This window comes from Anguilla rostrata, chromosome 8, assembly GCF_018555375.3.
Source record: "Anguilla rostrata isolate EN2019 chromosome 8, ASM1855537v3, whole genome shotgun sequence".
NCBI lineage: Eukaryota > Metazoa > Chordata > Actinopteri > Anguilliformes > Anguillidae > Anguilla > Anguilla rostrata.
The window spans coordinates 16,716,394-16,734,480 of record NC_057940.1 but is presented as its reverse complement, the minus strand read 5'-3'; the positions used below and the strand labels follow the sequence as shown (position 1 = coordinate 16,734,480).

The 18,087-nt window shown below is 45.7% G+C and overlaps 1 protein-coding gene and 1 long non-coding RNA gene across 2 annotated transcripts in view; one reads left to right on the top strand and one right to left on the bottom strand.

Annotated features, from left to right (window-relative positions):
• Positions 1–18,087, top strand: part of LOC135260959 (receptor-type tyrosine-protein phosphatase mu-like) — a 179,144-nt gene that overhangs the window by 65,149 nt on the left and 95,908 nt on the right. The window contains exons 4-7 of the mRNA XM_064346723.1: positions 695–773; positions 5,712–5,827; positions 7,568–7,742; positions 12,878–13,171. Coding sequence (XP_064202793.1) covers positions 695–773; positions 5,712–5,827; positions 7,568–7,742; positions 12,878–13,171 — 664 coding nt within the window. The remainder of the gene's footprint in view (positions 1–694; positions 774–5,711; positions 5,828–7,567; positions 7,743–12,877; positions 13,172–18,087) is intronic.
• On the bottom strand, positions 4,624–17,527 carry LOC135260960 (uncharacterized). The gene is made up of 3 exons (XR_010331788.1): positions 17,390–17,527; positions 12,931–13,026; positions 4,624–5,118 (listed from the first exon to the last, which is right to left on the bottom strand). It is a non-coding gene; the product is annotated as an uncharacterized LOC135260960 (long non-coding RNA).

Below are 18,087 nucleotides of genomic sequence, written 5' to 3'. Positions count from 1 at the left end.
GGTTTAAATCCAGCATGAGGTATGACTCTTATTGCTTTGGAGAAGTTGCTTTGTCCCATTGTCATTGATAAGCGTTCAATGACACAGTGCATGTCGTCTGATGATGAAATAAGTAGCATGATGAGACTACTCATAAAAAATAAAGATTAAAATGTTTGTGTAGTTAAAGGCATCTTTTTTGGTTACATTTCCAAATTTTCAAATTAGTTTTCACGTCTTATCAGAGAGATGATAAAATTAAACATCCTAAATCTCATTGACATGTGTTACTGTACAGCTGTGGAAATGGTAACTGGACGTTCTATTTTTGGATTAGGTTCAGACCACTTGACTTTTCACATAAAAAGAGTACTTTGGATAGTTTCACCATTATAATTAAGTACCATTAACAAATATGGCAGAAAGCTGAACTTGAGGTCTCTCTGACTCGAGTGGCCCCCTTGACCTCAGACTGCTCTCGAGTTTCATTCCCTAGTGCCGGGTACCCAGTCTGGGGGCCTTTCACACTGTCCACCATGTTAATAAGGCCTCAGTTTCAGAGGAAATGTGGAAATCCCAAAACCACGGTGACACAGGAGAAAGTACAGAGTCGATTGGCCAGGAAGCTGGCCCTGGTTGGGCGATGGGCGCATCTGCGTCTGCCAGCATGACAACCAGTCGACCTTCATCGCTCCTCTTCCTTTCTCCTCTGCAGATCGTGTTTGAAGTGGTGACCTCAGGACAACGAGGCCTGTTAGCCATCAAGGATGTGGTACTCCAAGGCCACCAGTGCAGTAAGTCCTTCTTTTCCCACATAAAGAAGCCCTGATAAGCAGAACTGGGTCAGAAACACTTTGAAATATTTTATGGATTTAAATACTTTTTATTATGCCTCCGCGACGGCACAGCCGTGGCTGGAGGCATTATGTTTTCGGGTTGTCCGTCCGTCCATCCATTCACCAATCCTTCCGTACGTCCGTCCGTCCCGATTCTCGTGAACGCGATATCTCAGGAAAGCCTTGAGGAAATTTCTTCAAATTTGGCACAAACGTCCATTTGGACTCGAGGATGAACTGATTAGATTTTGGTGGTCAACGGTCAAAGGTCAAGGTCACCGTGACCACACAAAACACGTTTTTGCCTTGAGGGAATACAAAACATGTAACATAACTCAAGAATTCATACGCTAATTATGACAAAGTTTCACACAAATGTCTAATAGGATAAAATGATGAAGTGATGACATTTTATATCCAAACTGGCTACTGGTTGGTGGAGGCATACAACCACGAGGCGGTATTTCTAGTTTGAATTATTTCAATTTTTTGGGAAAAAATATTAACAAATATTAGTATTTGATTATTTGATGCATATTGAAATACATTTATTTGGAGCAACCAGGGACAAGTAGTGAGCGAACCAAAAGGAAAAGACAACTTAAATTTACAGATCAAATATATGTAATAGTCAATGAGGTACAGCTTCACAGTGCTGTATTACAGTATAGGAATACAACACCAGTGGAGAGGACAAAAATTTGGAGTGACATCATACAAAAAGAATTCATTACGTATAATTAAACACACAGAAGAGGATGTCAAGAAAAGATGGTATGATGATAGGAGGCATACAAAAGAAAAACATGAGGACAAAAGAAAAGGTGATAGTTCAACTGAGTAAAGAAAATATTAACACCGATCCCTGCCAAATGTGCAAATCGTGGGGGTGGAAGGAATAAATAGACATGGGTGTACTTGTGATGGGAGAAGGCTGCAGAGTGTCTGAAGGTAAAACTGTACTCACAATTCATTATAAACTACTGAATGTATACGCAGCACAATTGTTTAAATTCTGAACTGCGTTTTTAAACTGATGACTTCAATAGAAATCTTTCATCCTTTCAATAAAACAAATATAATTTCATATTATTGTAATAGCGATGGTGATTTTGACCCATTACAGCCCTTTATTAAATCCAACATAGATATTGTGACCTTGTAGAAACTGCTTTTGTGTTGGAAAAGCTGTTGCAATCTTTTTATAAATCTGACCCTGTGTGTCCTTGTTAGAAATATATGCAGTACATTTCATCAGTGGAATTTACCATTTGAAATTTCATGTATTTTACGAAAATGTTGTTCTGGACATTATTGGAAATTCCATTGTCACTTTTGATTCTTACCTTGTTTATCTCCAATAAATGCATTACACCATCTAAAGTTTAATGTCTCCTGCAACAATTGTCGTCTGAATGCTCACCCATTAGGTTTGTGTGCTTATCTTTATAACTTGTAATTTAACGGTGTTTCATGTTCTCTGCCCCTAGTTCTCCCCCGTCATTTTGAATTGGAATTCTTCACCCTATTATTATTTATTGACTGTGATCGGTGTGTCTAGTGAAACACCCGACAGTATGAAATAAATGTTTTACAATGAAATGACTATTTCATCATTTGATAGTAGCACAAAGGTGCAATTGCAAATTAAGTTTGGTTATATTATCTATATAAAACATAATGGAAATCAATCGTATATGGTAACACACACATGGCTAATTTTTGGCTGAAACATTCAAACAAAGATGGCCCAGTCAAGTTTCTGACCGGTGACTCCAATGTCTGGAAGAGGTTTTAAAGTTTCCTTTGTATTGTAAAAAACACTTTGTATATTTCATATATATTTCATTTTTCAAATAATATATGGATCATTTGAATTATTTGAAATAGCTTTAATACAAGTATTTGGTTTTTCAATAAAGCATTTTCAAATATATTTACTAGAAATTTATTTATTTGCAAATACTTCAAATACATCAAAATGGTATTTTTATGGTACAAAACTCTTTAATTAGTGTCTGTGTTTCACCCAGGTCTGCTGACAAGCAAGTCCTTAACCTGACACCTCAGAATAGCATCATATCTCTTCACCACCCCACAAATGGCTGGCCTTTCAAAGTGCCAGGAATCCACAATATTCCCCAGCGCGATATTTATAGACGGGGAATGAGGCGTAAATTTTCCTGCCAAAGCACCTTTGTTATATCTTCCTTTTGAAAAAGATGGAAAATAAAAATAAAGAAGACTTTATGTAATATATGCATGTGAAAATCCCCTTCCTCTGAATCTTCATACATTCAAATATTCATTCAGTGTGTGTGTGTATGTGTGTCTTTGTGTGTGTGTGTGTGTGTGTGTGTGTGTGTGTGTGTGTGTGTGTGTGTGTGTGTGTGTGTGTGTGCGCATCTGTGTTTGTACGTGTGCGATGATTGTGCAGGTGTGTTAGTGTATTTGTTTGCGTGTGCCTGTGATTGTGAATGTGTGTGTGTTTAAGCAATGCTAATTCCCTTAAACAGAACAGCATTTTGCAGTGTTAAGTCAACAGAAATCTTTCAGCTGTGGATTGAGGTCACTGATGACTCCACAGTGTTCTCTGTTCCCTTCTCGAACCCAGCCTCTGCTCCATCACATGGCCACGCGTGCAGCATTTAATGCAGAGAAGGGGCAACCTGAGTTAGCACATGCACGCAGCCGAGCCTGGTGATACATTCCTCAGTGCATTCCTCGGCAAACTCAGAGGTCATTCATGTAAATACAGGCGGCAGTGGTGCATTCTGCCAATGCTAGTCCAGAACCCGAGCGGTCATCTAAAACGCCCCAACAGCAATACATCAGATACATCTGAAATACTGTTTCTCTCAGTAAACAAGCTCAGATAGGTACCCAAACATGGGCATACGGGCAGTTAAATTACGGTATGGTCGGAAGTTGTACTTTCAAAATCAGATTACTGATTATCGATGAATCATTGTTACTTTCCGGTCCAAACTCCACCTGTTATAAACCACCCCCCCCCCCCCACACACACACACCACCACCACAACCAAAATTATGCCCTTGACCATTTATGGCAATATATATTATTTAAAGTACACAACTATTCGCATACACACTTGTATGGGTGATCGTAGGGTAAATGCAAATTCAATGGCAAAAAGCCTTCAGCTCAAAATAACATCAAAAAATATCAAAGGAACAAGAAATTTAATTTCTATTCATTGCGTTGAAAGTTTAATATTGTGTCAAAAAATGCATTTGAAGACATACTGCAATACCGAATACCACTATTCCTGTATAATGATCCATTACAATGTGTTGACCCTTCATTATAGGTTATACTAAATATACTGTTTACTGTGAGTATACTCCTTACTGTAAATATGCTCTTCACAGTAAATGTTAACAAATGCTTAAATAGAAACCCTCAGCAAAACGTGGGAATGAATTGAGGAGAACGGACAGGTGACAGGCATATAAAGTATTCCTCTAACTCGCATAATTAAAAAAAGATTAAAGAGCCGGAGGAAGACTCATTAGATGAAGCTATGAAATGAGTGTGTGAGTTTCCGGCTGCACAGTGCGGCACATGGGGGGTAGTCTGGGGTATCAAATCAAGGTCGCAGTGGCCTGCTTTCGCTGAAGATGCTGAAAGTAATTAAAAAAAGCAACTCCGTGAGTTGATTAGCATGGACTTTCATCCTAAGCTGCGATCCCACCTTCCGTTATGAATGCACGTTGACCCAGATTCCTCGTCTTCCTTGTTGTTGGCTCGACTGCCAATTAGAGAGAACGCAAACTACTCAATGTATTCAGGACATGCAGAATAGCTTTTATTTGTAGTGGATGACCGCCATGGTAACACTCGGAAAGGAAACAGTCTTTTTTAAAAATGATGATTTTTTGAGTAGTGTTGGGCGAGAAATGGAACGAGTTGGGAGTTTAGTATTTCCAGACCTCCCTTGGCATTTTGCCGTTCTTTAGCCGCGAGGTTGAGCCTTTCTTCTGTATCCTGAAATTGTATTTCCAAGCTGAAATATTTCACAGAGGCTTATTGTGTTACCTTCTGACCTCTTTCTGTGGCTCTTCTAATTGAAAACACTGCCCAAAGAAGACTGGAAAGCCTGTGTATAGGGTCCATCTCCTGATTGAAGCTCGAGAGCTGTCCTTTGTGGCTCAAAGACTCCTGAATATAACATTCTGCCAGACAGGAATGGAGAATTTGATTTGTGAGATTGAAAAACGAAAGTCACTCTCAAGTTTTTTGTTCCCATGTGCAAGCAAAATGGCGCGGAGAAGTTAACTCCTGAAATGACAGAAAGCAATCAGTCATGACACAGATGATATTAGAGCATGAGGTTTCGACAGGGTTAAGATGTATGGTGCACATTGTTCTAAAGGTGTGATAAATTAAAATTCTATTGCAGAATATGTTGCCTCTTTGTCTCTCCACAAATCAGGCTCTCTCACCTAACCAATCAATAAGTGGATTTCCACAAAGCTGCAATTTGGGCAAACCCACAAAGCTGAAACTGCCTGAATTGGGGAGGCACCCCCACCCTAGCGCAGTTATGGAGGGTGTGATTTGGCCACCCCCCCTTACCCCCTCCCTCACCTCCCTCAAGAATGGAGAGGAAAAAATTACCCCCTCATTATTTTAATCTCCATTCAGGCATTGTTACTATTTTATAAATTCACAGCAGGAGTAAGTTGGTCAACAAACTGTCAAAAATACATGTTGAGCTTAGAACTGAAACATTTTGTAATAAATCATTAAAATGAACAACATGAGCTCAACATAAACTGTCACATGTTTGTACATTATTCATCCAAATATTGAATAGAACAGTGTGAGTGGTCTGAATTAATAATAACATTTTTTCACCCCTTGTTTCACAGTGAATACGCCACACTTTCTTCAGATAAAGGGTGTTGAGGTCAATGCTGGACAAACTGCTACTTTCCACTGCACAGTGAATGGACACCACAGAGACAACTTCAACCTGTGGTTACAGGTGAGTTCCACTACTTGTCCTTCACCACCACCATGACCAACCATTCACGACTGTGCATTGTACTCTTGTGAGCAGGTGCTCGTTTACATGTGCAGTATATCTATGGGGTATTATATAGAACTTTCCGGAAGCTTCACTGAAGGTGGGCAATGGAGTGGGCACTTGTAGGTGCTGTTTGTGTCTTTAATTTCTCTGTGACATTTAACCATTGACCTACACTGTCACCCCCCACCCCCCATTTACTCAGTGCTAGATGTTGGCCATCTTTTAACTTTTTGTGACTGCTGTGCTCAGCTGTAAACACCTCCCTTATCTGTCCGAACACTTGGCTATAAGAGCACAGCTTGTTACCTGAGGCAGCATGGCTGCTAAAGTTATCTCTCTGCTTACCACACCTACTTCATCCAGGGTGACTTACAAAGTTTAAGTTGGGTTCGTTTTAACATGCTACCCATTTATACGACTACACACGCACTGAAGCAGTCCAGGATAAGTAAAGTGTTTAAGGGGCGTGCTGGGATTTGAACGTGCAACTTCCCGCTCACGTGTGGGGCTCCTCGTTCTCCGCGCCGCTCTACGGCCCCCTCGCCTGCGTCGCCGGGTTTGCCGCGGTCGCGAGCGCGTGCAGCGAGGAGAGGGAGCGAGGTCCTGGGCGCGATCGTTTGTCACTTTAACGAACGCGTCCTCATTAGCCGAGGAGATGAAACACAAACATTAAGCCAAGTCCCCCGGTGACGGTAATAAAGAAGCGTAGGGGATGAAGGACTGTCCCCCATCTGCCCGCTGAGCGCTGTGACAGCTGTGCCAGATCTGGGGACGGTGCGCGGCAGAGCTCATAAAAGCCCTTACCTGCTGTTAGCCACCGCCGCCGCCGCTGCGCCACGCTTCCGTGCTTCCGATAAAAACCGGGGACTGGGAAACACACACACACACACACACACACACACACACACACACACGCCTTTATATACACCTGCAACCCATAAACACACACACACGCACGTATATGCACCCGCAACAAACGCATTTATATGCGGCAGAAACCAACACACACACTCGCACGCACACACACACACACACACACACTGCAAATGGGTATCCACGCGCAGAGGCATGCAGTGAGAGAGATGCCACTGGCTTTCAAAATACGTTGTTTGTCTGAAATTCTGATTCTGTTACTTTTGCTATAAATGGGCAATTTCCTGTTTTGGTTGTTAAGGGATTATATCGGCTTGTTATTACTGAAAATCTTCATTAGCATCAGCATGTTTCCCTGGTGATGGAGAGATGTCTGGCAGTATGCTGCTTCACTATAACAAACCTCTGGAATTTCCTAATCAGTGTGTGTGTGTGTGTGTGTGTGCATGTACACGTATGTGTCTCCTTGTTTGTGTGCATGTGTGTGTGTATGTGCTTGTTTGTGTGCATATTTGCATGTGAGAACAGTGCAGTTTATAAGCATTTGGACAGTGATACAATTTTTATTGTTTTAGCACGTTTTTATGTACTGCAGCACATGGAATTTGAAATGAAACATGAATATGACATTGAAATGCAGACTGTCAGCTAGCTCTAATTTCAGGATATTTATGTCTGTATGAGGTGATCCATGTAGGAATTACAGCCCTTTTCGTACATAGCCCCCCGATGTCTGTGTGATAATTGGCAGGGGGGACTATGTGGATATTCTGACGGAAGCTTTTCATGGCCGCTGTGTAAATCTGCTCTTTCCTCAACCAGGGAATTGGAGGCCGGGAGGCTCCCATGAAAGCCACCAAACCCTGGAACAACCGGCGGTTCATCGGGACGTTCGACGTGGAGAACACGACCAAGGCCGACTCCGGTCACTACCGCTGCATCGTGCACACGGGACGCGGCATCGGGGTGTCCAACTACGCCCAGCTGACCATAAAACGTGAGCGCGGCCTCTTAAGACACGGGGCTCCTTGTTAACTCTCCTGAAACGCGGAGTGCGCGGTCAGTCTGTCCTCTGTGCGGTTGGTAGTCTTGTCCTTTGAAATGCAGCGCAGGCTATGTACAGTACAGCGGGCTGTGTGCATTTTATGGGCATTATTCTCTTTCTGCTGAAAGGCTGTCCTTGAATTAATAGCGATCCGACCGAAAGATGATAAAAGAAAGGCCTGTCGCTGTAACTGATATAGTTTTAAGGCCACTGTGATGTCAGACCCTGACTTTGCCTCTCGTTTGTGGAGGATTTATGGTGCCAGTTAGGCCTAAATCTCCCGACGCTCCATTTTCTCACAGCCTACAGACAGCGGCGGTGGCCTTCCCTATCTCCACTCCTCAATTTTCTCCTCTGCGCTGTGAACTGAATTTACTGTCCAGCTGTTTTTTTTGTCTCGGAGCTGCATGTGATTGAGAGGTTTAATCCCGGCCCGTCTGATAGAGGTCTGTCAATCATTTTCAAATAGCCCTATGCGCAGCCACCCAGATGTCTTAACCCTTTCAGATCCAACCCTCTGCTGGTCATCTCATTAGGATCCAAAAAACAAATCTTACCTCGCGCGTCCTCAGAGCTTTCCCCAAAACGGACTTTCATGGCTGCTTTTATCAGCCAGAAAGACCCGCTACGTTGGTGTGTTCCTGGTAAATCCGACAAAAACCTGGGACTCTGATGTTCGTTGTCAGATCAGCCTTTCAGGACTCTCAAATTCAAGCTCCAATTAGATATGCATATTAATGATAATTGTAAGGTAAAGCACTGATCATTTTAAGAAGGCATTTTAGGTTTCTGAGTCAGGACTTGCCTCACCGCCATCTCACTGTCAGATTACGCGTTGTAATTTGAGATTAGCTTTAAGGAGGCTGTGAATTTTCAGATCTCTAATTGGAAGGAGGCCTAATTCCCGTTATCCCAGGGAAATTGGCTGTTTCATTCGTTTTTTTTTCATTTTCGCAATTTTACTTTAAAATGTGATTTTTTTTCATGTGATTTAACATGTTCTAATCTTTGCTGCAGTAGGAATGTAGTTTGGACCGCTTGGATCTTTAATTATGAGTTCCTTGTGTTAGGTATCGGGCACAACATGAGCGCAACCTCCTCAATAACCTTGAAGCTACACTCATGAATTACCCAGAATGCCAAGTGTTTGCTTCCCGCAGTGAGCCTATGGGTTAATAGGGGTGACCCCCAGCCCTCGCAGGGAACCATGCTCATGTAGAACCACTCAAAAAAAAAATCTATGTCGTATTTTACGTATGTCAAGGGGTGTACATTTGCTTGGGAAGCTCTGTATGTCTGCTACAAAGTCTGCTGCATCTTACTGTTAACCCTTAGGAGGCTTTTTCATTAGCACATCAGACAGGTTGTGTTCGGGTAACACCTGCTGCCGTTCTCGTTGGAGTGGCCCCCCAGGGTCATTCTGCAACACCATCACATGCAAGCTCTTCCTCTGATACCTGTTAAGATATTCTGTCTTTCCTCAAACCGGAGGTGAGAAGATGCCAGATTACCCAGGACCTCGGATGCGGTTCCTCCGTCTGCATTTCAGCACATCACGGGTAGCCACTTACAAAAACACAAAGCAGGAGCACTCTTCAGCCCCCCACACCCCCCCCACCCCTCGCATCACACACACAAGCACTCTCTCTGAGCCCGGCAAGGCTTTCAGACGATAATTACTCCCAGTCAACACCCCCCGGTGTTGCCTTGGGTTCCAGTCACCTGAAGTCGCTCTGCGGGAGCTCTGTAGAGTGGGGGGGTTGGCGGGGGGTGGGGGGTGGGGGGGGGATGGATGGTGCTGTCGTGTCACCGCTAATGAGAAAACACAACGAGTATCAAAGGGAAGGGTCCATCGTTCAGCTCCTCAAATCTACAGCGGATCAGTCCTGGGCATGTAAAGCCCAATTAGCCAGCAGGAAGGCATAATGAGGACCCTTTGTGTCTTAACGGCACGACACGCTGGATACCAGACTGGTGAGAAGGAAAGGGAGAAAGAAGGTTTGTGGTAATGAAAAAACTAAATATAACTGAAGTGAGACATGAGTTTGCCGAGAAGCTTGATAGCATGTAGAGAGGGGGGTTTGGATGGATGGATGGATGGATGGGGGAATGGTAGGCGTGGCCAGCAGGTGTAGCGGCAGGATAGGACACAGCTGTGCAAAGTCTTTCCCGCCGCAAGGTCAGCCCCATGGCAATAGGGTCAGCTCCATGGCAACGACTGCGCGGTGACCCCCGCGTCCGTATCCTACTGCGGCCGAACTGCTGTGAGCCGGGGTAGCCGTACGGAGTGCTTCCGCCGAAGAAACGATAAACACCTTCAGCGCGCGCACACCTTCTGTGAAAATAAGCTTATCTGGCCCATTTCCCTGCCACAGGGATGCAGGCTGTGCTTTTCAAAGGCTTTTTCCTATCTCATGTTGCCAAATGTTGTCATTTTTATCTTATTTTTTAAATTCCTGTTACGTGTGCGTCACCGGCACAAGACATGGTTGTGCCATTCACCCAAGCTGTGATCTGCTGCTGTTGGCGTAATCATACATAATGGCAGCGCCGGTAATTGGCTTTAGCGTGTCTCGCGTCTGATGCCAGCACAAAGCCCTGGAAATGAACACAGCCATCCAGTTGAACAGTTGGGGTTGTTGAAGTCACAATGGGCAATCAGCGGCCGCTCAGAAGTGACGAGGCGCGGCGTGTCACACGCTGTTAGATCGAACGCGCCCGCCTTTGTGCTCGCATCACGTTATGCATCGCCGGCCGCCGCCGGAACAGAGGGGGATCGATCAAGTGGGCCCCGAAATCTGCGGAGGGGAGCCCAGCCGGCGCACTCTCTCTCCCCGCCAACAAAGGGCTGGGAGGCGCGCCGCCGGAGTGAAATGGCGGATGTGACAGAACCCGGCGAGGCCCGCTTTTAAACCCGTCAGCGCCGCCAAACCGAAATGGCCACTCGGTCTGGGGCGGGTGATCTGTGTCAGACCTGCTGCCCCGCCCTCCATACGCGCTGCCCCGGCGGGGGATTGGGAGAGCAGCGGGGGCGACAGCCTCGCCGCGCGGGGGAAGACGACGGCGCTTTCCCAGGACGCGCGCGGCGGCCGGGGCTTATCGCCGCAGGGCAGACGGGACGGCTGCGTCGTCTGGGTAGCGCGTGGGATTAGGGGAGTTCAGGGGAGGTGATGTTTTATTGAGGGAGGAGAGGAAGCCCGGGATTAGTCCGGGGTTTTGGGGCCACCGGCCGGGGCCGGGGTCGGGACGGCCATCTGTAGACCACGCGACCTTCATCCGGAGCGCGGCCGCAGAGAGAGGACCTCTGCCTCAAACGCAACTCCATTCATTTCCGCAAGGACCTAATTACCAGCCTTCGGGTGGCTAACAGCATTATTCCCTCGTATGTGTGCTTTTAGAGTAATTCACTTAGCCGTCGTCCAGTGTGGGGAGTAGGCCTCGACTCACAGTTGATGCAGGATTCTGGAGGAGCTTAACATTCACTTTTTCACGTCCTTTTGTGAAATTGACGAGCGCGGGGTCCCGATGACAGGTGGAAAACAAAGGACGCGAGGTGCAGAATGACACCGCGGTCTTGTCGATTTATAAAAGTGACACAAGCCGTGAATTGTGCTTCACCCGTGTGGCTGGATGTCAGAATAAATAGGATGAACAGTCTATTGCCACAGCCCTCACAGTCTCTCTCTATGGTTTAAATCAATATCCTTTCACTTAAACGAGAGCCAATAAAACTCCAAGGATGTCAGGGTTATATCTGTTCCGCCTTGCTCTTGGTCTTAACCTCTTGATGTCCTTACAAAGATGAGATATTAATAGAAACTAATTAAAACAAACCTAGATGAATCTGTGAAAATCCCGTTGAGCCTGTGGAACATTAGTTTGTTTTCCATCAGTATTTGCACGTAATCACAACAATAGAAGCATTTCAACTCTCTGAAAACTTCATTTTCTATCCTTAGCCTAATACTTTTGAGAACACATGCTCCTTCACACACAGACTCTGTCAGACACGAACACACACACACACACACACAAGCTCAGGTTGTTATGTTGCCGCATATCTATTTGTTATAGCTGTTCACGTTATCCCCCCCCCCCCCCCACACACACACACACTCGAACCCCCCACTGCTTGCTTTTTCATTCTTTGAAAGACAGCCTTAAGTGGCAGCTCAGGAAGGGGCAGAGGATTCTTGGAGAACAGGAAGGTGACAGTGTAGAAGGAGACAACCGAGGAGATCAGATGGTAGCGCGGCGCAGAATGAGATCATCTCCCGCCTTTGATTTCCCCGCAAACGACGTCCCCCGGTAATTGTGGTCCAGACACTCACAAGACAAAGAAACAAGTCTCGCAACAAACAGAAAAGAATCATTTACAGGCAGAACACAGGCGCGCAGGGAACGCAGAATGGTTTCTGATTTACATAACAGAGGGAAATTTGTTTTATTTGTACAATTTCGCTTAATTGATTTTTTAGCTCTAATGGGTCATTATCCCTCAGTTTTGTTCTGAGACAAAGGGCTGGATGTAGCCGTTTTTGATAAATGGGTCACAGGAGAAATGGAGCAAGGCCACAGGGCTGAAGAATAACAAACTCAAGGCCACTTCCAGTTGGAATACTGCCAAAAATTAATTGGCTTTGCTTGAAACCTCTGACACATCTTCCATGACAGGGTTTCCAGCACAGACAGCCCTCTTCCCTCTGCTCAGATTTGTGTAAAGCTCGCATGTCGAGCGAAAGAATTAATTGGAAAAAAAATTAGACGTATCCCTACATTCTATCATATGAAGTATGTGTTTTTTACAAGCACAAGTCAAATGAGGAAAATTTGAAACAGCTTTTTGTGGATTGCATTTAGGAATTCTAGCATTTATCGTTCATGCATTTTGATTAATTATTACTGTATTAATTAGACCAAGAAAAGCGCTCTCCATTCGCTCTATACATTTCCAAAAATTTGTAACTTAAATAAAGTTCCCCCTAGGGAAATATTTATGCCGTTTGTACTGATGTGATTGGTGAGAAACTCCTTGTGTGTGTCATGAATGCTTGGAGGAAGTTTCTAATGGTCTCAATCTTTGCCAGAACCCCCGGTCCCGATTGCACCGCCGCAGCTCACTGCAGTGGGTGCTACCTACCTCTGGATCCAGCTCAACGCCAACTCCATCAACGGGGATGGGCCCATCATCGAGAGGGAGGTGGAGTACCGCATGGTCTCTGGGCCCATGTACGACCTGCAGGCAGTGGACAAGACCACCCACAAGATCGGCCACCTGGACCCTGACACCGAGTACGAGATCAGCGTCCTGCTCACCCGCCCTCTGGAGGGAGGCACCGGGGCCCCGGGGCCCCCCCTCCGAGCCCGGACAAAGTGCGCTGGTGAGTCAGTCCCCGTAAACGCACTCACACACACAGACACGCACTCACACACACACTCACACACACACACACACACAGAAACGCACACAGAGGCGCACTAGCACACTCATACACACACACAAACACACACAATGGCACAGTCACACATGCAAACACAGGCGCACACACACTATCACACACACGCATGCACACACACACACACACAGCACAAAAGCAAGCATACACCACACACACACACACGCACACACATACACACGTTTCATGATGCCATGCTGCATGGGAACCTCACATATGTGTTTGTTACGAGCATGCGGATTGTGAAGGCTGAAATATTATCCTGGCACTTTGTGATCTCAGCACATGTGTTTTCTTTAATTAGGGGATGTTGTGCAGGCAGTCAGTCAGTACCTATGAGAATGTGTGAGCCTTAATGAAACTGTTCCCTCTCAGTACCTTTAGCCTGGGGTCATACTTTGTCCTACTGCCGTGTCGTGTCAGACGTAAAGGATGTGTAGGCCTGTCTGATCGCTCACAAGTAAAGGGGAACCTATCTGTAAAGGGAAGATGTTTCTGTGTCTGGAGGGGCTCAGATGGATGCTGCACCGTGTTTGTAATTGTGCACACACCTGCCCTGACCTGCTGGGGATGGTTCCCACTTTCTCATTACGGGGGGTGGGAGGGTGTGGGGGGAGGAGACAGGTTTGACACGGACTGATGGCGATGCCAATCCAGCCTCAGGGAAGTCTCGGTGAAGGGGGAGCAGGCTGGGGAGGGGAGACCCCCCCCCCCACCCCATCCTCAGGGAGATTGATGTGGCTGAATCAGGAGGACATGCTGGTGATATTGTTTGAGCACAGATCTTTAGCAGTGGGCCAGCGCTCTGCTGTTTGTTACTGATCAGAGGAGACTCACCGCTCTTCTCTGCTCAGTACACTGTTCAGCATTAAGAACAGTGTTCAGGATCCATTCCAGTTCAGAGCATACTGTACATTTTATGGAAAATAAGATATAAGTTGCAAAGAACATAAAGTGCTGCACATTGTAGCATACAAACAGTGCTAAATATGCATGGTGCAAATGGGACTTGTGGGAGGAATGTGTGATTGAAATTGGGCGAATTTCCCTGGGATAAAACCCGCCAGGCTAAGGCCCACAAGATTTTAAATCCGGCGACAATCAACACTGCATTGTTGGGAACAGTGAAGTAACCTTGAAATTGAACCAATTCCTTTCCAGCCTGAGCGTTTTTCAATTACTTTACACATCTGCAGGCTTTTTCAAGGTTTGTATGCCTTCCTGTCTTGGCAGAACATGGCACATCTGACATAGTCAGACCTTCACAAATAATTTTATTTTTAAAGTAAACTCAGACCCTTCCTGTGGGTAAAGAATCCAGGGTACTGTAGAAGACTGTAGGTGATGAGTAACAACCCAAGAGAGTAACTACCCAAGGGAGTAATTACCTAAGAGAGTACCCAAGAGAGTAACTACTCCGGATAGTACCCAAGAGAGTAACTACTCAAGAGAGTAACTACTCCGGATAGTACCCAAGAGAGTAACTACTCAGGAGAGTACCCTAGAGAGTAACTACCCAAGTCTTGTAGCTTTCTTGTTGCCCGAAAAAGCGGAAGGTAATATATTAAAAGTGGAATGTCAGGAAATCTGTCAGTTTTAGCTTTGCCTCTAAAACCTTTTTTTCTGAACTGCTGGTAAAATACATTAGTTTGATGTTGTTTACCCGAAAAATTCCATCAATTCTCTCTTAAGTGCTTAAAGAGCACACCTAACATTAGGAAGTGGATGTGTTCTCTTTAGGGGGTAATGCATCTTGCTAATGGTGCTTAGAGACGTCGGTGTTATTAGCAGTCAAGTGAAGCAGCTGTCGCCCAGAGAGCATGCCCCCGGACCTGCAGGCTGCAGAAAAATGTCATATAATTATCAGAGCAATTAAACAGGTGTACAGCTCTTCTTTAAAAGATGACTGTGGTTGTTAGTCCCAGCCAGGGCCAGCAGACACACTGTTCCATGTCCTGCAGTCTCAGTCGGGTTGCCGTTTGCCTATTAGCTTCTTAGAAAAGCAATGGACGGGGGTGGGGTCTCACCACCACTGTTGAATTCTGGGAGTACACGTTTGCTGCCCTCTCCTGTTCGGACATTTTACCCGTGGTCACCTGCTCAGCATGTCTCCTCACCTCCGTTCATGGTAATGAAGAATGACTCTGGGAGCCATAGCGCTGTCTGTTTATTTAATAGCCGTGATATCGAGGAGCGGTATTTAATATAGACGATAGCAGCTGCAATCATGGATCAGGCCCTCGTTGCAGCACTCATATGAAAATGTTAATTGCAGGTGTAGAGGCATCGGTAATTATAGCCAGCCCCACGCAGGCTAATATTTGCGTGCGGCAGTTATATCTAATTACGGGAGCGCGTGCGGGGCCTCGCGCCGTGGCTCTGTGTTCGTCAGCCAGGCAGCTGCTCCGGCCCGCCCGCTCTCCCCGGCGACAGGGGAGAAGGAGCGGTCAGCGTTGCGTTTGGTACTTCCAGCGGGGCCTGTCCTGTCCCTGCCGACAGGATCTCTGGAAAAGGCTTTGAATTTGACAGGTGCAGAACGGCACGGCCTGGTTAGTTTCCGTCTGCACCTGCCTTCTCTCTCCACGTGGAAAAAGTAATTAAGCATCCATATTGTGCAATTGATATGCACAATGGGAGACGCATAGTTCACGGTGGAAAAGCCAGCCACTGCATCATTCACACATTTGACTGTAAGTGCCCCTAAAACATTTATCACTGTCAAATAGTGCGTAAAAAAGAACCTTTTCTCAAACGTAACATTTTGCTGTACTTCTCATGCTAATGTCCATGCTTGCCTTTGGCTTTGTTCCCAAAAGAGGAAGAAACAGAATAACTCTATTCAAAGAAAGACTTTGTACCAGATTCCAGATCATGGGGCCCATCCATGCGCTGGAACAGTGCCTTAACAGATACAAAACCAGGGGGCCCATCCATGCCCTAGAACAGTGCCTTAGGAGATACCAGACTGTGGGCCCCATCCACACACTGGAACAGGGCCTTAACAGGTATCAGACAGTGGGGTGTATCCACACACTGGAACAGGGCCTTAACAGGTATCAGACAGTGGGGTGTATCCACACACTGGAACAGGGCCTTAACAGGTACCAGACGTTGGTGCCCAATCACACACTGGAACAGCGCCTCAACACCCAGCAGTTTTAATACCTTTAACCTTCATTGCAAAGTCGTGCTCCTGCGACGGCTTGCAGACATAGCGGTTTCAGGTTTACTGTAGACCTATCTGAACTTCAGCGGCTGTTTATCCACAATGAGGAGCGCCTGTTATTCAGCCCTCTGTTCGGCGAGGTCTGCTCCTCCGTGAGCGCTAGCGCTGCGTACGCGCCTCAGAAGCCCCGTCCGGCCGCTCGCTACCGCGCCGCAAGGACGACTCAGGTTTTCCACTCAAAGTCTTCATCATGGAGAGTTATGAACCGAAAGCTCCTCCGCGATGGATACAGATTTGTAAGCGGCGCGGAACGCGGGCCGCCGCTCATCATGCAATGACACAGGGGTGACTCGCTGTCTGCAGATTCAATGAAGGCTTCACGTCTCCCCGACTCGAGGCGCATTGAATTATCAGAGCGTTCGGTCCCCTTTTACTTTCGCCGAGAGAGAGAGAGAGAGCAGAATAAATTGAGCGTGGTGCGGCACCGGAAGGTTATCTGAGTATTGCAATAAACTATTTTTCTTGCTGAGTTTTTGAAGCGCCGCATTGTGTTCTTCCCAAGGACACTGCCGCGAGAAACGGTTGTTGTGAAGGAGCCTCTCGGTTTGTTTACTTTCTTATTTGTGTTTTCGTCATTTTTGCTTTCTGCCCCCTGTACCCCTGTGTCACCGCACTCCGTGAACAACAGAATCTCAGAGCTGTTGTCCTTAGTCTTTGTCCTGCTGACGTACGCCGAGAAGAGAAGGCTTTCTGCCTTTTGTTTCAGAAAGGTTGAAGTGACATCTTGCTGTGTTGCTTTCTGTTTCTATACAAGAATTATGTTCCGAGAATGTTCCACTTCTTTCTATTATATTTTTGTTGAATCTATTCTTACAAGCATTATTCTTACAGACATACCATTCTGTTAATGTGAAGGACAACATTACAACATTTACGTACGGAATTGAATTATATGTAACATTATGTATTGGACTTACTTTATATGCCTAAATGTTGCGAAAGTTAAATTTGTGGTTCCATAAATGTTCCGATTGCTGGCTTCTCCACTACAGTCCCTCCAGGTAATGGCAATGTACAACCCTCTGGTGAATACCAGTGCTGCCAGGAACCTTTCGGCAAGTGAAGCTTGAGTGCACAGTGTGTCCTAGATTAGGGTTATTTTTTTAAACCACATGACCGTACGTTGTATGTTTAAAGCAGATCGTTTTCAGAAATCTTATGAAATAACAGCACTCAGCTCAATTTATGGTTTCCGTTCAGTCACTGTGCGAATATTTGTGCTATTAAAGGCCTATTTCCCCCCAAAGCAGTTATGCTCTGTGGCGGAGACAGAGTGTCCTATTGCTGGGGAACAGAGTTTGTGAGTATTGGGTGCAGAAAGGAGAGGTGGCTCTGGGGCTTGTGTTTTTTTTTTTTGTTGTTTTTGTCTGTTGAGTTTATCCCTGAGGAAAAATGGCTGCTTCCTGTTCCTGTTCAAACAGACATCTCTGATGCCCGTACCGGTGAGGTTGACTGTCATCCGTTTCAAATCAGACTTTAAAAGGTTGTAATACGCCTAACTCTTTAGTCATTCACTTCGGGATTTAATAGTAAATTATCAATGGGGTAGCAAATATTTAGATTTAGTCATTACAAAGGACATCCTTTAGGATACATCTGTGCATCCCCCACACCT